The 24,868-nt window shown below is 37.1% G+C and overlaps 1 protein-coding gene across 20 annotated transcripts in view; it reads right to left on the minus strand.

Moving 5' to 3' along the window:
* Nucleotides 1-24,868, minus strand: part of NRXN3 (neurexin 3) — a 2,041,643-nt gene that overhangs the window by 1,888,009 nt on the left and 128,766 nt on the right. For 15 of the 20 annotated variants that reach the window (XR_012486454.1, XM_074289856.1, XM_074289859.1 and 12 more), the window contains exon 3: nucleotides 13,605-13,622. The exons of the other annotated variants lie outside the window; for them this stretch is intronic. Coding sequence is in view for 14 of the 15 variants with exons in the window: in XM_074289856.1 (XP_074145957.1) it covers nucleotides 13,605-13,622 (18 nt within the window). In the remaining variant the exon portion in view is untranslated. The remainder of the gene's footprint in view (nucleotides 1-13,604; nucleotides 13,623-24,868) is intronic. 20 annotated transcript variants of the gene reach the window in all.

The following is a 24,868-nucleotide window of genomic DNA, read 5'->3' on the forward strand; positions in this document are numbered from 1 at the left end:
GATGGGCATCCACTCAGTTTCCAGTTTCTGGCCACTACAAAGAGGGCTGCCACAAACATTCTTGCACATACAGGTCCCTTTCCCTTCTTTAAGATCTCTTTGGGATATAAGCCCAGTAGTAGCACTGCTGGGTCAAAGAGTATGCACAGTTTGATAACTTTTGGAGCATAGTTCCAAATTGCTCTCCAGAATGGCTGGATTGTATTCACAATTCCACCAACAATGTATCAGTGTCCTTGTTTTCCCACATCCCCTCCAACATTCTGTATTATCTTTCCGGGTCATTCTAGCCAATCTGACAGGTGTGTAGTAGTATCTCAGAGTTATCTTAATTTGCATTTCTCTGATTAATAATGACTTGGAGCATCTTTTCATATGACTAGAAATAGTTTCAATTTCTTCATCTGAGAATTGTCTGTTCATATCCTTTGACCATTTATCAATTGGAGATTGGCTTGGTTTCTTATAAATTAAAAGTCAGTTCTCTATATATTTTGGAAATGAGGCTTTATCAGAACCTTTGACTGTAAAAATGTTTTCCCAGTTTATTGTTTCCCTTCTAATCTTATTTACATTAGTTTTGTTTGTACAAAAAGTTTTCAATTTGATATAATCAAAGTTTTCTACTTTGTGATCAATAATGATCTCTAGTTCTTCTTTGGACATAAATCCATTTCTTTTCCACAGGTCTGAGAGGTAAACTATCCTATGTTCCTCTAATTTATTTATAATCTCATTCTTTATTCCTAGGTCATGAATCCATTTTGACCTGACCTTGGTATACGGTGTTAAGTGTGGGTCAATGCCTAGTTTCTGCCATATTAATTTCCAATTTTCCCAGCAATTTTTGTCAAACTTTGAGTTCTTATCCCAAAGGCTAGGGTTCTTGGGTTTATCAAACACTAGATTATTAAAGTTATTGATTATTTTGACCTTTGGACCTAACCTATTCCACTGATCAACTAGTCTATTTCTTAGCCAAAACCAAATAGTTTTGGTAACTGCTGCTTTATTAATATAATTTTAGATCTGGTACAGCTAGGCCACCTTCGTTTGATATTTTTTTCATTAATTCCCTTGAAATTCTTGACCTTTTGTTTTTCCATATGAACTTTGTTATTTTTCCTAGGTCATTAAAATAGTTTTTTGGGAGTCTGATTGGTATAGCACTAAATAAATAGATTAGTTTAGATAGTATTGTCATCTTTATTATATTTGCTCACCCTATCCAAGAGCATTTAATATTTTTCCAATTGGTTAAATCAGACTTAATTTGTGTGGAAAGTGTTTTGTAGTTTTGCTCATATAGTTTCTGATTTTCCCTTGGCAGATAGATTCCTAAATATTTTATACTTTCGGTAGTTACTTTAAATGGAATTTTTCTTTGTAACTCTAACTGTTGGATTTTGTTAGTGACATATAAGAATGCTGATGATTTATGTGGGTTTATTTTGTATCCTGCAACTTTGCTAAAGGTGTGGATTATTTCTAATAGCTTTTTAGTAGAATCTTTGGGATTCTCTAAGTATACCATCATATCATCAGCAAAGAGTGATAATTTGGTTTCCTCATTACCTACTCTACCATTCAATATTGTATTAGAAATGCTAGATTTGGCAATAAGAGTGGAGAAAGAGATTGAAGGAATTAGAGTAGGTAATGAGGAAACCTTGTTTCACCCCTGATCTTAATGGGAATGGTTGCAGTTTATCCCCATAACATGATGCTTATTGATGGTTTTAAATATATACTACTGGTTATTTTAAGGAAAAGTCCATTTATTCCTATACTCTCAAGTATTTTTAATAGAAATGGATGTTGGATTTTATCAAATGTTTTTTCTGCATCTATTGAGATGATCATATGATTTTTGTTAATTTGGTTATTAATATGGCCTATTATATTGATATATTGTTAAATTTTTTTAAAAAATTAATTCTATGAGAAAAAAAAGATTAACTCTAACACTCTCTCTCTCTCTCTCTTTCTCTCTCTCTCTCTCTCTCTCTCTCTCTCTCTCTCTCTCTCTCTCTCTCTCTCTCTCTCTCTCTCTCTCTCTCTCTCTTTCACCTCCAGTCTGGAAGTGCATCAGCATCTCATATCCTTACCATTTTGAGTGACATTAGGAGGTTTGTTTGGCCTTCTTCATTTCTGATTTGGACCTGTTTACCTCTCCTTAAGCAGCTTAAGGGTCCTGCCCCACTACCTGCTCTGAGAGGCTCATCATTTTAATGCTGAAGTTAGTGTATATACCCCATTAACTTATTCCACTGCACCTCAGAACTCCTCAGTCTCTCTAGTAAGAGGCATTGCAGGCATGTGTCACCATGCCAGCTAGATCCTTTACATTCTGTCCAGTCAGAAAGCATCAAAGATTGTGTCCAGTAAAAAAAATCACAATTCAGAAAGTAAATAATCTGACACTTGTCCAGAGGAGAGCAAGCAGGATGATAAAAGGACTCAGAGATATGCAGAATGAGGATCAGATGAAGAAGATCAGATTTAGTTTGAAAAAGGCTTCAAGTGAACATCACTTCAGTTTTCAGATATGAAAAAGACTACATGTGGGAGAGGGAATAATACTTGTTCTCCTTGAACTCAGAGAGAAGTCCTAGGATCAATGGGTAGAAATTACAGAGATAAGGATGCTAGATGATTCAGTGAATAGAACACTGGCCCTAAAGTGAAAAGGACCTTATTTCAAATTCAACCTCACTTATTTACTAGCTGGGTGACTCTACACAAATCAATTAACCTGATTGCCCCACAATTGTTTTAACAGAGATTCAAATTTCTACTCTATAACACTAACTATTCAAGCTACCTTAAAATGGAATGATCAGATTCATGAGGCAGATTGTTCCAGAGTAGATAGAGTTTTTATCTATAAGATAGGAACAAGACTGTATGGTTGTCATAAGGGAAAAAAACACTTTGTGAATTGTAAAGTACTATATAAGGTAATAAGTGAAACAGAAAAGTTTTGTTCTAGTTCCACATACCTATATGACCTTAGGCAAGTCACTCTCTGAGCCTGAATTTCTTTCTTTATAAAATTAGGAGGCTGGGTTAAATGGTCCCTGGGGTCCCCTTTGTTTGAATCCTGACTGCCTCATGATGCGTGGCAATATTGTAATTATCAGTTTATGCTTCATTACCTTACAGCTATTTGGAATTGAAATGGGGGAGCAAAATAGCATATGGGTCCTTTTCTCCCTCCTCTAGCCCTACCTCATCTCCTACAAAGACATGGATTGAGAGGATGATTATTTCTAATAAGACCAGACCTTCTTGATTCCAAACATAGTTGTCATTTACAAAAGAGCAACATAGAATGTGCAAATTATAAATTTGTCTTCATCTCTCAAGGTAACTAAGAAACAGGCTATGGAAATTAGCAGGAAGGAAATATGACTTTACTAGATTAGGAATATTGGCAAATATAGGGAAGATGCACACAGGACTGCCGAGGGGTAATGGGAAAGAAAAATTCTGGATTTGAAATCAGAGAATTAGTTTCAAATTCTAACTCTGCTACTTATTCTCTGCATGACATTAAGCAATTTATTTATTCTTTGATGATACAAGTTTCCTCCTATATAAAAAATAAGGGGATTCCAACTTTGGTCCTTTTTAGCTCTAAATCTATGATACTAATGGTGAGTCCTAGATTTGTAGTCAGAGAACCTGAATTCAAATCATGTTTTTGACATTTATCAGTTCTCTAGCTTTGAGAAAATTATTTAACTTCTCTAGGTTTCATCTTCATTTGTAAAGTTAGAATGTGACACTACATAAACTTTTATAAATCACTTCTAGTTCTAAATCTATTCTTCAATCTATCTATCTTTCTGTCTGTCTCTGAAAGATTGGATAGACTTAAGAACAGAAGAAGAATTAGAATGAGAAGAATTTGAGTCCATAATATTTTCAGGAAAGTTTTCATATCTATTTCTTTAGGATCCTATCAAAGGATATGAACAGATGCTTTTCAGATGATTAAACTAAAGCCATTTATAGTTATATGAAAAAATACTCTAAAATACTATTAATTAGAAAAATACAAATGAAAACAACTCTGAGGTACAACCTCATTCCTCTCAGATTGGCTAAGATGACAGAAAAAGATAATGATGAATATTAGAGGGGAAGTGGGAAAACTGGGACACTGATGCATTGTTGGTGGAGTTGTGAAATTATCCAACCATTCTGGAGAGCAATCTGGAACTATGCCCAAAGAGCTATAAAACTATATATAACCAATGTACAATAATCAATGCCATTACTGGGTCTGTATCCCAAGGAAATCAAAAAGGGGGGGGGGGGAAGGACCCACATCTGCAAAAAATATTTGTAGCAGTTCTTTTTGTGGTAGAAAAGAATTGGAAAAGGAATTGATGCCCATCAATTGAGGAATGGTGGAACAAGTTGTGGTGTATGAAGATAATGGAATGTTAATGTTCTATAAAAAATGACAAACAAGGGGCAGCTGGGTAGTGCAGTAGATAGACCACTAGCTCTGAAATCAGGAGGACCTGAGTTCAAATCTGGCCTCAGATATAACACTTTGTGGCTATGTGACCCTGGGCAAGTCATTTAACCCCAATTGCCTCAGAGAGGGGGAAAAAAAGAGAGAGAGAGAGAGACAAACAAGCTGATTATAGAAAGGCCTGGAAATATTTACATGAACTGATACTGAGCAAAACAAGCAGAACCAGGAATACATTGTACATAATAACAGCTAGAATGTGCAACGATCAACTATGAAAGTCTTGGTTCTTTTCAGTAGTTCAATCATCTAAAGCAGTCCCAATGGACTTTGGACAGGAAATGTCGTTTGCATCCAGAAAAAGAACTATGGAGCTGAAATGTAAATCAACACATGCTATGTTCACTTCTTTTTTTCTGTTTTCTTTTTTTCCTTTCTCCCATTGTTTTTCCCTTTTGCTGATTTTTCTCTCCCAACATGATTTAAAAAGCAATGTGTATTAAAAATAAATAATCTTACTACAATAAAAAAAGAGAGACACTTTACAGAAGCTATTCTTGATGTATTTAAGTAGAGAGATTTAAGTATTCATTAAGATGTGTGGGTACTGTGCAAAGTGCTTTATAAATAATATTTTATTTAATCTTTACAACAACTCTGAGGGATAGGTGATATTATTATCCCCATTTTAAGGTCTTGAGATTTGAATTCCTCTTCCTGAGTTTAGGCCTAGCTCTCTATCTACTCTTCTACCTAACTGCCTAAATGTTTGTACCAAACCAAATTTAACCAAAAAGTCATATGTTTATAGGACATCATCAAATATCTTTCTTCATTTTTTCCCCAAAATGGTCTCTGCTTATTGAGTGAAGTTTGCAATCACTTGGAAACATCTGAGAACTTCTGAACAAAAAGGGGACTCAGAGCAGCATCCATAACACCTTTGGAATTCTAATCTCCTATTGATTCTGGCTCCCTTAAATGAAAATTGAGTAAGCTCCCTCAATATCTCCTACTAGATTCCCTTTTCTATAGGGAGGCATGAAAAGAATCTAAAGATGGTCCAGTCTAAGATCCCACATCAGGCATATATGGTCTTGCTTCCTTAGAGCCAGCCAGAGCTGTCACGTAATCAGTAAAGTAGCTATTCACTCATACTTTGTTGATCAAGAACATATACAGTAGCTGAGGGGCTCTTTCCAACCCCCAAATGAATAATTGGCTGGAAACTGAGCATAGTTAGTTTAGCTTAGGGCCTCCTTGCAATCCAATTACACACAATTGTAAATTCTCCCTCCCCTCCTTCTTGCCTGGTCTTTGTAGAATTGTGCCCCAATAAAGAAAAAATATATATTTGGGGGGGGGCAGCAGCTGTAGGATCAGTGGGAAAAAAATTTTTAGGATAACCTTGAATTCATCTTATATCCTCAAGTTTAAGTGGTGATTCCCATGGAAGCATAAGAAAGAGGAAAACAGAAAGTACTTTCTGCCATCAATAGCATTTGAGTGGGATATGGAGGAGGAGGAAAAAGGCATCCATGCTTCTAGAACTAAAAGCTACAGACTGCCATTCATTGAAGGAAAAATGTTATCTTCCTCTTCTCTGCCTCTTAGTTTGTCTGTTGTGTTATGCAAATCTTTTAACTTTTGTGATCCTCAGTTTCCTCATCAGCAAAAGAAGTTGGACCCCCAAATAGTCTTTCCAGATACAGACCATATGATCCTACCAACTTCCCAGTAGCTCTTTTCCCCAGGATTTTATTCTATGTTACATAAATCCAGTGGGGATGGAAGGATAAAGATGGCCTTGGGATTCAGTAAAGAAACCCATTATAGCAGTCATGAAGGTTTAATTATGGAAGAAGAGAAAACGAATGGAAGACATTAGTACAGAATGTGGAACTGAAGAGCAGTGTGTCTAAGAGCCCACAACCTGGATAGGGGAGGAGAAGTGTATTTATAAGCAATATCCATAGACAAAAATGGATTACTTTTCCTCTGCTGCTCAATACCCAGCTTCCAAAGAATAAAGTATGCAGCCTTTGACCCAGCAGTACTACTACTGGGCTTATATTCCAAAGAAATACTAAAGAGAGGAAAGAGACCTGTATGTGCCAAAATGTTTGTGGCAGCTCTTTTTGTTGTAGCTAGAAACTGGAAGTTGAATGGATGTCCATCAGTTGGAGAATGGTTGGGTAAATTATGGTATATGAAGGTTATGGAATATTATTGCTCTGTAAGAAATGACCAGCAGGAGGAATACAGAAAGGCTTGGAGAGACTTACATCAACTGATGCTGAGTGAAATGAACAGAACCAGAAGATCGATGTACACTTCAATGTTGTATGAGGATGTATTCTGATGGAAGTGGCTATCTTCAACATAAAGAAGATCCAACTCACTTCCAGTTAATCAATGATGGACAGAAACAACTACACCCAGAGAAGGAACACTGGGGAGTGAATGTAAATTGTTAGCACTACTGTCTATCTACCCAGGTTACTTGTACCTTCGGAATCTAATGCTTATTGTGCAACAAGAAAATGGTATTTACACATATGTATTGTATCTAGGTTATATTGTAACACATGTAAAATGTATGGGACTGCCTGTCATCGGGGGGAAGGAGTGGAGGGAGGGGGGGATAATTTGGAAAAATGAATACAAGGGATAATGTTATAAAAAATATATAATAAAAAAAAGAAAAAAAAGGGAAAAAAAAAGAATAAAGTATGCAGTACACTGTGCCCAGCATAAAAGTTGAGGAACTTTAAAAAAAAATTTTTTATTAAATTCTAGTTTGATAGCTTCAATGGAATCCAGAGATCCTAGGGAAAGAAAAAGAAAAATATAGATCTAAAGATGGAAGAGAACTTAGAAGACATCTAGTCTAATCTCCTTCATTTTCCAGATGAGCAAAAGGTACATAGGTTAAAGATTTGTCCAGAGTTACAAATGTGGATGTCCATTGAATCCAATAAAAGATGATTTCTTCCCCCCCTACCCTGCTGGGACTCCAATGGCTTCCTGGCTAACTAGCACCCTCCATCAGTATAGTCCCTTTTTTTTTTTTTTTAGCGGACTCAGAGTGGACAAGAAGAGATATACTTCCAATTGATTGATAGTCTCTTTTTACTTAATTACACTTAATGGCATGGGGAGATCCCAAGAATCATAAATTGAGGAGCTAAAAAAGACCTTGAAGATTATCTAGTCTACTCTTCCTTTGCTTACCGATGAGATGCCTGAGGCCTAGAGATAAAGAGGAAAAAACAAAACAAAACAAAACAAAACAAAACAAAACAAAACAAAAAAAACAGTATTCAGACCCACATCCTCTGACTCCATATTCATTATTCATTTAAGAACCAGAAGAACATGCTTAGACTGAGGTTGTGGAGTCTTCAGAGCTAGAACAAAAGAATGGGAAGAACTGGGCCAGGATAAAGAGGGGTACTTTGAAGAAAGGAGGTATGAGAAAAGACACTGAACAAAAACTACTTCAATTCTTTCCAGCAATAGTAACCTTGCTAGTGTTCCCAGTCAGAAGTTCCTTCTCCCTCCCTCCCTTACTTTCCTGCCAATACTGAGATGGACTCAGAGCAGGAGTACTATTTCCTCATCAGGCCTCTGAATAACTAGGGCACTTCAACAAGGTCACAGTTATTCATTTAAATTCAAACTCTAATCAGCAGCCAAGGCCTGAGTTATTATCCCTTCTGAAGAGAAAGGCTGTCACTAGAACACTATAAACAGCCCCACCTAGATAGAGGTGGGTTGGGGGAAGGGACAACGGGGAGGAGGGCAGGAGCCAAGTCTCAGGTCCACAGATAGGGTAATATTCAGCTATTCCTCCTCCTCTATCTCCCCCAGTGCAAACTGTCAGCAATTCTTCACATGGAGTCCAAGACTGCCATCCCTATTTTCCTCCCACACCCTTCCTCAAGCACCATCATCTCAATTTAACTGATTCTGTCACCTTGGTCTCTGGTCCAAACAGCTTAGGAGCAAAAGGACTGGTGGGATGAAAGAGTGGGAAGGGTGACTCCAAAACAGGCAACTCATAGGAATACCAATTTAGAATTGGAAGAAACCTTAGAAGTCACCTACTTATTGCATCATAGATACAAAGCTGGAAAAAGCAAATTGACTTGCCAAGAGTCACTAAAATAGATGGAGTCCATTGGGTCCAATTGTCCTTGGACCAAACCACCATTTCATGAAAGGCCCCAACCCTTTCATTCTCGAACTTGACTCCTTCTCTGGATTTCTTTCTACACCTTTTAAATAGTAGGTTTTTTTCATCCTCCCTCCTCCTTGCCATTCTCCAGCTCTTCTTTAAGTGCTGTCTTCTCCCATTAGAAAAGCCCTTGAGAATAAGTATTGTCCAGTTTGTTTGTATTTATATCTTCAATGCTTAGCAGAGTGCCTTGCACAAGGTACTTTATAAACACTCTATTCCCTTCCTCTCCCCAACCCACCCTCTCCCCATTGCCTAGGGTTATAAGGTAATAGATGGCAGAGCTGGGATTTGAACTCAGGTCTTTTGACTCCAAATTTAACATTCTTTTCATTGTATTAGCTATCTAAACCCCCATTTTATAGATGAGAGAACTTAGGCCAAAATGGATTGAGCAATTTGTCCAAGGTTATACAGACAGGTACTAACTAGCATAACCAAGATTTAAACCCAGGTCCCTTCAATTCCAAACCCTTTCTACTGTATGACTGTCTTGGTTATAGCTGACTAAGAATGGCTCCACAGGAGCTGGCATTTAAAAATTCAATTACACTCAGAGTGAGACCCACAAAGTTCATAACAAGCACAACATCACTTTACTAGCTTCTAAATCTGTTTTCAAGAAGGAAGAAGAGTATGGACATAGCCAAAACAAAAAACAAAAAACAAGCAAAAACAAAAACACTTTCTTCCCCCTCTGAGGTGAGGATACTGAAGGAAAGACTTCCACATTGACAGATGTCTTTCAGCCCCAGGCAATGTTTGTTCTTAAGGCCAAGGTCCTGCTGTCCAGGGGTATTTTACCATAGTATTCCTTATACCCATCCATTCAACAGGCAAAATTAATCAATTAATCAATTGGCCCTTTATAGTCCTCTAGCTGCCCATGGATAAAGAATTACATTAATTAATAAAATCTCTTACTTGTATTCCTGGGGGGTTAGGGAAGAAGGGGAGTGGAGAACTACTAAAATTAAAGCTAAAGCATCTCTCTACAGGAACCCCACTGACTGGATCCAGATTGCCTGGCAAGGAATACAGAAAGAGAGAGATTGTGGAGTCACCTCATCCAGACTTGCTCAGATTCTGGAGTGAATGAATCAGACAGCTACCACAGGAAGGCAAAGCCAACCTCGCAGGGTTTTATGTACAGAAGCCAGAGTTGAGAAAATTTGAAAAAAAGGTGTTAGAGGGCAATAAATGTTGGCTACAAGACAGGTGACCTTAAACCTCAGTTGCAAAACCACTGGGATATCCCCTAAGTAAAAGCAGATGTGACTCTTCCATATCATTGGAGAGGAAAACTACAAAATGCCATGTTCTGACTGTGGTCACACTACATCACTGTTGTAACCAACCATTCTGAATTCATTCTTTTCTAGAAAATCCAGGCAGGGGGACTCAGCTAAACCATATGTCTCTTCCTTCAGTGAAAATAAAAGTAGAATTGAACTAAAGAGGAGAAATTAAGAAATAAGAAATTAAGAAATAAAATAAGAGTGCCTATCATGAAGAAAACATTTTATTAACCAGAGTGTACCTGAGAACTGATGTACTATGTTTTGGTGTATTTACCCCACTAATGAAATCCAATCCAATCCAACAAGCACCTTATTAAGCACCTAACCATGTGCAAGGCATTGTCCTGGGCACTAGGAATACCAAGACAAAACAAAACTAGAGACCCTATCTTCAAGTAGCTTATTCAAATAGAATCACTAAAGAATACAACATATAAACAAGTAATCCAATTAATATATAAATAAGTGAATAAATAAGTGAATATATATGTATATATATATATATGTATGTATACATATATATATCCATAAAAGGAGAGGAAGGAAGAAAGGAGAGAATATGAGAGGAGGGAAGAGAGAATAGAAAAGGGGAGGAGAGGAAAGGGGGCAATAGGAGAAAAAAGGAAAGAAGGGGGAAGGGATAAGAAAAAAGAGGTGAGAGGAAGAAAGGAGAAAATAAAATGGAGGAGGGAAAGAGCAAAAGAGAGAAGAAGAAGAAAGGGAGAAAGAGGAGAGGAGGAAAGGGGAGGAAAAAGAAAAAGATGGGAAGGGAGACAAGGGGAGAGGAAAGAAAGAAAAGTGGAGGGAAAGAAAGAAAGAAAGGAAGAAGGGAAGATCGAGGGGAAGAAAGGAAAGTAGAGAAGAGGACAGTAGCAACTATGGAATATTAGTTTTCCTTGAAAAAAATTATGGAAAGGGGCAGGTGAGAAGGGATTGTATTCCAGTCATAGGGAACAGCTTGTACAAAAATTCAGAAATGGTTCAGTATCAAGTACAGTGAACATCAAGTCAATCATTTTGAACTAGAACATAGATTACATGAAAGGAGATGATTTAAAATAAACTTGGAAAGGTAGGCTATAGCCAAAGTCTAAATGTCAGTCTGAGGAGTTCCTGTTTTATTCTAAAAGGAATAAAAAAAATACCAAAGCATTTGAGCACAAAAGTGGCATTATTTTACATGCTTTAGGATGATAATTTTGGCAGTTGAATAGAGTTTAGATTTAAGAGAAAGGAGGCTAGAAGCCAGAAGTCCAATTGGGAGGCTGTTGCAATAGTACAGATGAAGCTGATGAAGTCCTGAACCAGTGTGATCTCTGTATGTGGAGAGAAGGGGACCCATAGGAGAGATGTGGGAGTTGAATTAACAAAATTTGGCATCTTATTGAAATTAGGTCAAATGAAAGAGAAGGAAAATTATATGGTTGCACACCTGGGTGACTGGAAAGATGGTGATAGCTCAACAGAAGATAAGTTTAAAGGAAAGATGAGTTTAGAAGGGAAAAAAGACAAGCTCTGTTTTATTGCATTTGAGATGCCAACAGGATGTCCAGGTGGTTACCAGGTCTTAGAAGTTATTTGCATGAAATTCTAATTGAACCAATGGGAGTCAATGAGAACATCTAAGAAGATTTAGACAGAGAAAAGGACCTAGGATACAACTTGTGGGCAGACCCACAACTAAGAGTCAGCCAGCACATAGATAATTTAATTGTCTTTAAAATTAGCAAAATTTCAGATACTAAATTATGATTATATGAAGAAAAGTCAATAAATACAGTAATTTTTCCTTTTCCATAGGCATTATTCACCTACATGCATTTCTATTCATCCTCATTAGTGTGACATAATATATGGTATTCATAATTTCTATAATATAAAGTTGGTGAGTTTTGTTGATGTTTCTGTTAACAAGATATTTTAAAGATATGCTTAAATTCAACTTAGCTATTGACTTACTTTTATATATGTTATATATGGGTGTGTATACATATATAGATATAGATATATATATGGTAGTTCACATTTCCACATCAAAAATTGAGATATATGGATGATCTTAAGAGAGGTATTCCTTTGGCAAAGTTGTCTTAAAGCATTCTTTCTTTCTTTTCTTTTTTAATTGGAATAGCAACAAAACAAATGGGGAGTAATGGTTGGAGTAGTAAGTAGGTTAAAGGCTGTATTATTAGAGGATGGCCTGATGACCCAGCCTAAGTAGGAAAAATTCAAAACCAAATGTACATGTACAATTTGAAAGAGAACTATGAATATTAAGGATACCAGATTACCTCTGCTTGATCTAATAAACAATAATCCTATTAGAAAGTATGAGGTAATGAGATGCTCAATCCTTGAGAAACTTTTACTTTATGACTGTGAGGCAACTGAAATCATTCCCATTGTGGTGATGGGAAAGGACTGAAATGTAGTGTTTTATTTATTCTCTTTAGTTCAAATCAGTATTTTAGTAAGCTCAATTTAAAGCTAAGAAGCCCAGTGGTTTTTAAATGTTCTTAAATGGTTATCTAAACCTGAATCAGGTCCTTCTACCCCTCCAAAACACATTTTTCTGCAAAAGGCAGAATAAGACAAATAAAGTATAACATAAATTATCAAAAGGACAGTTTCTCATTCCACAAGCTGGGGCTTCTTTCCACATATATCATATTATCCACCAAACAGTCCCAATCTTGAAACGTTAAATATAGCTAACAATCAAAAAGCAGGCATGAGAAAGATTAAACTAAGATGCTCAACAAGCTGAATGATTCATAACTGAAGAATGATTTGAAAATAAGTTCTCCAAAGCTTTACTCCTCACTTTTAAAATCTGACATTCATTAAATAGAGGATTCCTTCAAGCGTCAGTTCAAATCCCACCTTCTATAATGGTCTTTTTTCCATTCACCTCTTCATCTATCCCCCCATACTCACATTTTCTAAGATTTTCTACAATTTACTCTTTATATATCTTTTAATCTAGCTAGTGATTTGCATATTCTCTCTCCCATTAGAATGTAAACTATTTGAGGGCAGGGATTATATTCTTTCTTTGAAGCACCAGTACTAAACATAGGACCTGGCATCTAGCACTTAATCAACACTTATTGGCTAAATAGAAAACTTTTTTCTTATTTTCTTTTATTCTGAATTTAGCAAATATAAAAAAATCATTTTCATATATAAAGAAGAGTATGTGTGAAACCAAAATAAAACAATTAAAGGAAACAATTGTCAATAATTACATATACATTTCTATGTATGCATATGTGCACATAATTGTAATGGAGACAATATTTTGATTATTGTAAGATAAGTTATTACAAATTCAACAAGAATCCATGTCACAATCCACATTTGCACTACTTATTTTACCTTGGGAAAATAATTCTCTGAAACTCTGTCATTTTCTTTTAATCTGTAAAATAATGAAGGTTTGGACTAGATAACTTATAATGCTAAAAATCTGTTCTGATACCACTCTACCCCAGGAAAAACAGATTCACACAAAACATGCATACTCAAAAGAAGGAAAGGATTCTCTCCTTTTCATTCAAACACAAAGACTCACCTGGACTTTGACTGACATCTGCTGAGGCATTTCCAAAGGAAGAGAAAGGGAGAGGAAAGAAAGGAGGGAGGGAGAAAAAAAAAAAAAGAAAGAAAGAAGAGAATTAGCAGCACACACACACAGCAACACCATGTGCTTGCATGACTGTGAAGCTCATGCAAGGCCCAAAGATTGTTTAGTTTCCGAGCAGTCAGCTCTATCTTCACCCAAAAACCACCCATGCAAGCTGAGGGTCCCAAGATCCCCTTTCACTGTGCATGTAGCAAGAAAGAGTAGCTTCACATCTGTCCGGAGAGAAGCAATCCTGGAAACAGATAGAGCTCCAGAGAGCAAAGCCAGACCTGGAATCAGCAAGAATATTGGTTAAAATATTCTCATGAGCACCACAATCGCAAAACACAAATCCATTTCACCCACCAGACAGGACATTGCATATAAGTTTGAGCAAGTTTTCAGAGCAGAGAAAAAATAATAGTAAGACATTCCCATTGAAAACTAGAGAAAAAGAATCACATGAATTTAAGACAAGTTGTAGGGCTATTGACCACCAGTCCTAAAGGACAGGAGAACAATCATCTTTTTAAATTCTTCATCCCCAGTCTTCCTCGTGACCATCCTTCATCACAGAAAGCAATATGTGTGAACTGAAAATTCCCATTTAATTCTTCCCACTTCCTACCATCAAAGGCAAAAATCATTATTTCAAATAAAATGTGGCAATCACAAATAAATATAACTGAATAAACCCATGTTGATTATCAACAAGTTTATACCAAAATTTAGAGAAGTTTATCTCCCTTGACTGGCTATGGGGTAAACCGTTTATTTATTTTGCTCTAAGTTTAAAAGGACATCTTACTAAGTTTAGAAAGGATTATCATTAATGGAAGAAGGAAAATACTGACTAGCTCATGCTTGTCATTTAAACTCATGGAATTTTTAAGTTGAAACTGATCTTAATGATGTATTAGCATCTCTTCACTCGACAAATGGAAAAACTGATGATTTTTTAATGTTATTTGTCCCCTTAGGGCAGCTAGGTAATACAACCTGGAGTCAGGAAAATTCATCTTCCTGAGTTCAAATTCAGTCCCATCACTTTCTAGCTGCGTGACCCTGGGCAAGTCATTTAACTCTGTTTGCTTCAGTGTCCTCACCTGCAAAATGAGCTAAAGAAGGAATTTACAAATCTGTCTGGTATCTTTGCCAAGAAAACACTTACAGGGTCATGAAGAATCCAACATAACTCAACTCACTGTGATTAAATCAAATAAAATGGGACAAGGTAAACCAGCTTTTCTCACACACATGCCAATAATCACACACATCTATACAAATAAATAAGATGGAGAATGGGAAATCTTATGAATTTTTTGGCAGGAAAGTATTATAGTAACATGAGAATTAAATGAGCCATGAAGAGTGGAAGGACTATGAAAACACACAGGATGCACTTGGAAGTCCCCATCAGTTCATTCCACAGTACATACATATATACTCTACATACATATATACTCCAAAATCTCTCTCAGATTTACTTCAGAGTTTTAGTTAGGGGTGGAGTGGCAGAAGGGAGGGATAAAGATGGAGAAACAGAAGAGGTGGGAAGAGAAAACATGTTGCATAAATAAGTAAACAAGCCTATTAAATGTGACTGATTGATTACTTGAAATAGTGGTCCTTAACCTACCCCTTAATTAAACAAGATAGCAAACTATTTCCATGTGGTCAGAAAGAGCACTGTGGTTGGAATGCCTGCAATGAAAAGCAGAATAGAGAGCTAGACTAGAAAATCAGGAAGACCTGGATTCAAATCTTGATTTAAATACCTAGAAGCTATGTAATCCTGGGCAAGTCATTTGATTTCTTTTGACTTCAGCTGCTTTATCATAAAATTGGAATAATAATAGCACACTCTTTTTGGAATTGTGTACCATTATTACCCATATTTTACAGACAAATTGGATGAGGCTTTTTTTATATAATTACAAAATTTCAAAGTGGTGAAAAAATAATCTCTGATTTGCCTAGGTCTCTCATGCATTCCCAACCCCCTTGTCACAGAAGTGTCATCTCTGCCATTAATGGTCATTGGCAAGGCCGTATCTCTGTCCTCTCTTCTTCTGCATGGTATTCATTAAGTGGGGTTATCTCAGAATCACTGAAAGTTAGATCTAAAGGAAAACTTAGAATCTGAGTCCAATCTCATTTTATAGACTAACAAAACTGATGACCAAAGAAATTACTTGCACAAGTTAATAGAGTAAGTGACAGACCCAGGGACTCCAAGATGTTCGATTCTTCCATAGACAAGTACAAACTCCATTTCAGCTCCAAAACTGATGAAACCACATTTCTACTCCCTACCTGAGTGACCATCCTGTACCATATGAATGAACTTGGCAGTCAGAAAAAGAGTGGAAGGGATGAGGTTCTAAATCTGAAGTGTTCAGTAAGCATATCAGAATCAACCCTCAGAGACCCCACCTGGTGAACTGTGCCTTGGGTCTGACCTATTTTTCTTGGAGAGAAAATAGAATATAGATTTAAATGCAGCAGTACTCTGGAAACTGCAGGGTGAACCTTGTGAGAAAATAAAACAGCAGGGGAAAGAAACTTGAAAATGGGATGGGGGGAAGCACAGTCATCATGCTACCCAAATCAAGCTGAACTGACTTACCAGTTTACCTCCCTTCTCTCATTCCCTTTTCAAAAACAAACAAACAAACAGGGTTAAGTGACTTGTCTGAAGTTACCATCAGACAAGTGTATGAGGTCACATTTAAACTCAGATTTTCCTGATTTCAGACCCAGTCCTCTTATCTACTGCACCATCCAGCAGCCCCCTTTAATAGGACTAATTTGCCTCAAAATTTGTATTTTTGACCTTCCTTGGAACCAAGGTCCAAGGAAAACTTGATTATTTTGACATTCTCCCTATGCCTCAATCTACCCAAGTTAAAAAATGGATTGGATAGGGCAGAAATTTAAAGAGCCAGTATCCAAGGAACGGGATTTGATCATGTCAGAGAGATGGAAGGTGTCAAAGGCATCTTGCTGAGTATCACGCAGAGCCTGGGAAGAGAAACACAGAGATGAAAAGGGCAAAAACAAGCTTCTCCAATTCCCCTCTAATTCTCACCTACCTCTCTTTCCCCCAGGGGAGAATAATGAGCAAGATGATTCCCTTTGCTTCTAAAACAAACACTGGAGCATAAAGACCTCCCAGTCTTAACTTAAAGATAATTTCCACGAAAGGGCTTCCTTTCCAGTGTTGTGGGGATTTTTTCACTTTCTCTTTATGTGAACTCTTCAAATAAAAGGAGATCCATCAGGATACAACAGGCAGGGAAGTGCAGCCTTTTTTCCTCTACACAAGAGCTTATTTATCATGCCCCTAAAGAGGGCCAGCCCTGAGCCCCAGGGCTGCTTCCTTTAAGGACTCCGAATTGCAAGAGTCGGCTGCAGGGTGGTCAATTTTATCAGGTGCATCCCAGCCTGAGGAAAGGAGAGAATGAGAACTGGGAGGAACAAAAAGCCCTGCCAGGAACAAAGCAGACACTCCTGTCATGCCAGTCCCTATAATGTGCATATCTTTGGAAGATCTAAAAGAATGGTAGCGATTTTAGCTAAGGGGAGTAGCATTTGATTGACAGATTGAAAGACAGCAGCATCCTTCCATGATGGCTCTTGAGATGGACGGTGAAGACTGCTTTTCTACAATGCCCTCCTCCCAGGTATCTCAAAGTTGACTTGCTTGGCAAATCTCAGCGAATGCTATAAACATCATTATTTTTGTTCTTGCTCTATTTCAATATATGCCCAACTCCACTACTGGATTGGGAGCTCCATGGGGCCAGGGCGGATCTCTACTGTATTATTTCAAAATAAGTTTAAGGAGCCAATAAAGTTAGGGAGCAACTGGGTAGCACAGTAGCAAGAACACTGGGTCTGACATCCAAAAGGCTCATCTTCCTGAGTTCATATTTGGTCTCAGGCATTAAGATAACTTCTCTCACCCTAGACTTGGGGAAGAAGGGAGGATAGGTGATGGATTAGAAAGTTCAGGAGCAGGATTCTGATCTGTGATTCAATAGTATAGGGAATTCTCAGTATGGAAATTCCCTCCATTAATTTCATTTGGCAACTCATCTGCAACTTACAGTCATAACTTTGTCTGGGACAACGAATAAGCTATAATAATAAAAATAATAATAGTTGGTAAATTATAACTAGAGTTTATGAGGGTGAATAATAATAGCTAGCATATACATATATATATATATATATAATGCTTTAAGGTTTGAAAAGTACTTTATAAATATTATCTCATTTCATCCTCACAACAAGTCTGAGAGATAAGTGTTTTTATTATCCCTATTTTATAGATGAGGAAACCAAAGCAAGTGACTTGCCCAGAGATAAACCAACTGTAAATGTGTCGGAAGCTGGATTTAAATTGAGATCTTCCTGACTCCAAGTCCAGTGATTTATTCAAAACACCACCTAATTACAAATTTAAATGTCTTGCCCAATGTTGCATAATTAGTAGAAACAGAACTTAAAGCTAGCTCTTTCTGAAGTCAAGGTTGGACCCCAATCATGGCACCTTGCTGCCTCTTGCTTTGCACTTGAAAGACAATAAATTTTTGTCATTCTTGAAAGATTGGGGAAAGCTAAGATTTTCAGGATTTTTATAATGGAAAAGCTTTTCAGGGCCACAGCAAGATTGAACTCTTGCCCACAAGGAAATTTAAAAAAAAAAAAAAAAAAAAAAAAAGGCCAGGCTAATTAACGAGCCAAGCACTGCCTTAAAATTTAATTGGTGTTCCACCTGAACTCACTAAAGGGTAGTATATAAGCTTCCTGAATGTAGAGGTGCTTCTAAAAACCACTTTTGTATTACCAATGACTAAACACAATGCCTGGCACCTAGTAAGTGCTTAATGAATATTTGTGGAAGGAAGGGAGGGAGGAAGGGAGGGAGGGAGAGAGGAAGGAAGGAAGGAAGGAAGGAAGGAAGGAAGGAAGGAAGGAAGGAAGGAAGGAAGGAAGGAAGGAAGGAAGGAAGGAAGGAAGGAAGGAAGGAAGGAAGGAAGGAAGGAAGGAAGGAAGGAAGGAAGGAAGGAAGGAAGGAAGGAAGGAAGGAAGGAAGGAAGGAAGGAAGGAAGGAAGGAAGGAAGGAAGGAAGGAAGGAAGGAAGGAAGGAAGGAAGGAAGGAAGGAAGGAAGGAAGGAAGGAAGGAAGGAAGGAAGGAAGGAAGGAAGGAAGGAAGGAAGGAAGGAAGGAAGGAAGGAAGGAAGGAAGGAAGGAAGGAAGGAAGGAAGGAAGGAAGGAAGGAAGGAAGGAAGGAAGGAAGGAAGGAAGGAAGGAAGGAAGGAAAACTATTTAAAGGAGGCAGAATGACCCACTAGGCAGAAATATGGCTGTGCCTCATTGGAAAATAAGAAAACAAAACAAAACTAGCCTGACCTAAATAAGAGCACTCTCCATCATCTGTTGAGACAGGAAAGGATCGGGTTATGCCAAAGGAAACAAATTACTAGATAACTTTATTCCAAAAGCATATTTCCCCATATGTTTCCATTCTTCCAATTCCTGGGCATCCTGATCGCTATGCTATTTTATCTATGTGATTTTCCTTGAGGATCAAAAAACATAGCCTCTTCCCCAAACTCTTTATTTCAATAAGAACAATTCTTTCTATACTGATGTCAAGTACCACCTCAATATTATAAAAAGAAATATATTTATAGCCATTCTCCCTAGGGGATAAAGGAGGAGCTATAAGGGGCACTTTGTGCTCAATCTAAGCTAGACTTGGATCCACTATAAGGATATTTGGGTTTAAACCCTTTCACTGATAGAATATCAATGCTGTAAGTAGGAAGTGTCTTAAGCACACTTAAGCTAAGGGAGGGATTTTAGGATCATATTTAGAATTGAAACAGACCTTAAAAGTTATGACATTTAACTCTCTCATTGTAGAATGGTAAAAACTAAGATCTATAGAGTTAAATGATTTTTTCTGAGTACTTATACATATTAGGGGCAAGGATTCAAACTCTAGGTCTGACATCAGACTCAACATTCTTTCTACTGCAACACATTGGTAGTGAAAGAAGTGGCTCAATCACCTAATATGACATCAAAAGTAATGAGGTTTCATGCTTTTTTTCTTTCTGGCACAGAAGAACAACTCAATACAAACAGGAGTCTGGAAGAGATTTACTCTGGAAGGGGAAGGTTCTTAATCTGATATCCAAGAGTGTGTGGATCGATTTCAGAGAGTCCATGAACTTACTGGGAAAAATAAGGCCCCCCCAAAAAAAAAAAATTAGGCATCTTAATTTTCAATAACTTTTGATTTCCTTTGTAATCCAATGCATTTTATTTTATTCACTTAAAAACATTATTCTAAGAAGGAGCCCATAGGATTCAATATATTGTCGAAAGGGTCCATGACAAAAGAAAAAAACATGACAACTAGAAGGTGACTACAAAGCACAGCCATCTTACTTTGACCACCACCAATTTGAACAAGGGCATTCTGAGTAAAAGTCCACAAATCTCAATTTCAGTAAATAGGAATCTTTCATCTTTGAAATCCCTTTTCTCCACTGGAATAGAATCTGTTGTTCTTCAAGGTAGAGGAATGATTAATGTGTAATCAAAACAAAACAATCCAAGAGAATGAATGTTGTCAGCTTTCTTAATGGTAAATTTCTTTTGGTAAGAAGCTCTAGACACTATACTTTTAAAAACTGCTATAGGATGGGGATGAAGGAAGGTGAGAAGAGGACTTAAGTGTGATTTCAAAAGCTCTATTTCAGAATGTTCCAACCAGAAAGGAGTATTTATTTTTAGATATTTTGATTTAGTTCATTTTTTTCAAACATTTATTAAGTTCCTACTAGGGTCAAGGCACTGTGATTTGGGAAAAAATTTTCAGGTTTCTTTAAACCTTCAAATCTTTTCATCATTTTTATTCCCAATAATGGATCCTGCTTTCTGATGGCACTAGGGTTACTTCAAAATAAGTTTAAGAAGCCAATAAAGTAAAGGGGCAGTTAAGTGGCTCAGTGGAGAGAGTGCTGGGTCTGACATCCAAAAGGCTCATCTTCCTGAGTTCAAATTTGGTCCCAAACACTAAGCTCTGTGCAGATGATTCCCAGATCTATATATCCAGCCCTCAGCTCTAGTTTTGCATTCTTCTTATTATCTGTTAACCTATTTACCTAGTTAATGTGTCCCACACAGATGTCATAGTCATTCTCCCTAAATCCACCCCTCTTCTTCATTTCCTTATGTTTATCAAGGTCCCCATTAGTCGAGCAGCTATTCATTTTTTAAATCTTGGAGTCATGCCCTCACACTAACTGGAGTTTCCTGTAATGGACAACACATCAATTTCTCCTCAAAACCTCTTTCATAATCCCCTTCACTCCCACCACACTAAGACTCCTAGATTAGGCCTTTATTGTTGTTCAGTCATACCTGCCTCTTCAATTTTGGGTTTGTTTGAGGTTTTTGTTTGGGTTTGGGTTTTGATTTTGTTTTTTTTGTTTTTCCCCAAAGATACTAGAATATTTTGCTAGCTCCTTCTCCTTTTACAGATGTGGGAACTGAGGCAAATAGGATTAAGGGACTTGCCCAGAGTCACACAGCTAATAAGTGTCTAAGGTCATATTTGAATTCAGATCTTCCTAACTTTAGACCTGTTGCTCTATTTACTGTGTCACCTAATTACCCTAGGCTTTTATTAATTCTCATCTAGACAACACAAATATTTTTAATAGCCCTCAATTGAGCTCCTTTAACCAGACTCTCCCCTCTCCACACAATTGCCAAACATATTCCTAAAGCATACTTTTGACTACATTACTCCTCTACTCAAGAAGCTTGCTTTTGGATTAAAATGTAAATTACTCTTTTTGGCACTTAAAACCCTTTTCTATCTGGGTCTAGCCCATCTTTGCAGGATAATCACATATTAATCACCTTTATACAGTTTCCAGCTAAAACTTTCTGCTTTCAGTTTCTGTGTACAATATTACATCTTCCAGCTTTGCACAGATCATCTCCCATACCTACAGTGCTCCCCTTCCTTAACTGTACTTCATGAAAGCCTACCTCCCTTTATTGTTGCTATTGTTTAGTCGTTTTCAGTCATATTCAACTCTTTGGGACTTGTCCTGGGGTTTTCTTGACAAAGATACTGTAATGGCTTGTCATTTCCTTCTCCAGACCATTTTACAGATGAAGAATATAAGCAAACAGGGTTAAAAGTGACTAGCTTATGGTCACACAGCTAGCTAATAAATATCTGAGGTCACATTGGAACTCAGATCTTCCTGACTCCCAGCCCAGGACTCCATCCACTGCTCTATCTACTTGCCCAAGCTCGTTTTCAAGGTTCAGAAAAAGTGTGGCCTCCCCCAAAACCTTTCATGATTCTCCCAATTATCAGTGTCCCACCTCAATCATGTATTTTTATATAGTCAATATCTGGGAATGTGTGGAATCAGAGAATATAAGCTCCCTGGGGGTCTGGATTAAATCACTTTGTCTTCCCACTGTTTAGCACAATGCCTAGCATTCAGTAGATGCTTAATAAATATCACAATAAGTGATAATGAACATAGAAAGACAAAAGAAACAATACTTCTCCTGAGCCTCCTCCTTTAGCTATGTTATTAATAAACTATAGGGGAACAGAACTTATTGGTTAAATAGATAAAGAGGAAAAAAGACCTACATAAAATGGTGTCTTTGCTCTAATCTATTTGCTTTCAAACTAATAACCATCTTCCAGTAATCAGGAAAAATACATCTAGAAAAGGAAAGAGATTGGAATACGTGGACCATAGGTCCATACACACACAAACACACACAAATTCTATTAAATGACTATTCCCACGGTAGTGAAGTCTGCTATTTGGATTGCTTGGGGCAAGAAGAACAAAACAAAGGATGGGAAAATAAGATAGGAGATCTGAATTCCCTCCCCTCCCCCAACTGGGCTGTTGACCTAATTTTCCAAAGACATTTTTTTCTCTTTTGGTCAAGCTTGTCTGCAAATCAAAACACCCAACAAGGCTTAGGGAACAAACATGTAGGCAGCTAGGAAGCTTTGTCACTGCCCCCAATGTCATTTCTTTTGTAAGAACAGATGGGAATGAGATTTGCAGACCCTGAAGAGATAAGAAAATTGAGGGGGTGGAATATGAGGAATAAACCATTCTTTCCAGATTACCTTAATTCCAAATGTTTTATCCGCTATTTCTTCCCTCACGTTTCTAATATACTCAATGATTTTCCTGATTCAGAAAGATCACAAAGGAGCTTAAAAGTAATGAAAAATTTGCTCTCTTTATCTATGCTTATATGATACAAGGATTCTACAGTTTTGTTTTTTTTTTTTCTTTTTTCCCAGTTGGTATAAGACTGTGGGAGAAAAAATAAATGCTTGATAATTTTTTAAAATTAGAAATTATTTTTTAAGAAAGAAAAATAGGCAGGCATAGCACCTGATGGGGGAAAAGGCAGAAGGAAAATTAACATGACGGCATTTTTTTCTAGATGCCACAGAATCTTCTTTTCGTGTTGTCCTGTCATTTTTCAGTTGTATTTTTGACTCTTTGTGACCACTTTGGAGGGGGTTTTCCATTACCTTTTCTGGCTCATTTTATAGATGAGAAAATCAAGGCAAACTGAATTAAACGATTTGCAGTGGGTCACTGCAACTAGGAAAGGAACTCAGGTATTCCTGACTCCAGAACCAGAGCCCTATCCACTGCTCCAGTTGACAAAAATCTTGCCCAAGATTTCAAAATTGTATTTTTCACAGGAAACAAATGTTTTTCTTAGAAGATAAAACTAAAAGGAAAAAAACAGAAGACAAGATGAACTTAAGTTTCCACAAGTAATAATGAACACAGAAAGAGAAGTGAAACAATATTCCTCTGGATCCCCCTTCTTTTGCAATAGCTAGCTTGCATTTATACAGTAAAGTTTAATTATGTCTGAGTACCTTCATTAAACAGAAAATCTAAAAAAATCTTAAGTATATCAATAGACAGCATGACATAGTAGAAAGCATTGGGGAACAAGAGACCTGGCTTCTAGTACCAAACTCTGCCACTTTTTGTCAAATCACTGTAAATCTCTGAGATTTCCTCATTTATAAAATTAGGGGCTTGCACCAGATGATCTTCAACATCTCTCCCAGTTTTTCATGGTTTCTTAGGTATTCCTGCTTTTAGATGTACTGAAATTATTGAATCAAAGTATCAAAACATGTGCCCAAAAGGCAATATCCTTATTGTACATGAGACATTGCCTTTGTCTATTCAGATGTTGGCAGAAACTGTCAAATAAGCAGATAAAACTAGAGATGTGAAACATCAGTCTTTACTAGACAATATTAATCTAAAGGATCAGGAGAGAATGGGGATCCCCTGTAAAAATACACAACCACCAAGATGTCAAAATAATCTTTTGGTAAAAGCTGAGATAGGGCACAAATGAAGTCTCTGGTGAAATGGAGACAAGGGAAGGACAATGATGATTGGCAGAGGGGCATCATTTTGAAGCCTGTTCTGAAGCTACTCTATATTCTGACAGTCACATAGAGCTTGGTGCATATCAGGTCCATGGCTTTAATCCTTATATGGGTTTCTTGCAGTAGCTTTGTTCCATAAATAATTCCAACTCTCCAGGTTAATCTTTTTCCAAACAAGTGTCAGTGGTAATATTGATTGATTACTGTAACCCATCACTAAACTCATACTGAAGTGGAAGAATTTAAGCACATGACTCAATAACAGTATCTACTATGCACAGCCTATTATTTAGAGGATAGGGATTAACTGGGTGCTCAGTGAAGGGCTAGCAAATTTTTTAAAAAATAAAAATAAGAACAACAGTTCAGTCTAAGCTCCATGGCTGGTGGGCATAGAAATCCTGATCCAATCAAATTTGTTTAGTTGCACAGGATGAGCAAACAAGAATGGGTTTTGCTTTATTGGAGGGGATCTCCACATTGATGAGACTGTACATTGGAGCATTTGAATACTTTATTCTAGCAGCACAACTTTTCTTTCTACCCTATTAAGAAAGCATAATTTGAATGAAAGCATTACTATCCTTAAACTCATGTCCTAAGGTTCAGAAAGTATAAGGAAGTAAAGAACTTAGTTGTCCTTTATGTCACAGCTTAATCTAGAATAGGAAAAAAAAAAAAAACACAGGATAATGATTTG

This window comes from Sminthopsis crassicaudata, chromosome 2, assembly GCF_048593235.1.
Source record: "Sminthopsis crassicaudata isolate SCR6 chromosome 2, ASM4859323v1, whole genome shotgun sequence".
Lineage (NCBI taxonomy): Eukaryota > Metazoa > Chordata > Mammalia > Dasyuromorphia > Dasyuridae > Sminthopsis > Sminthopsis crassicaudata.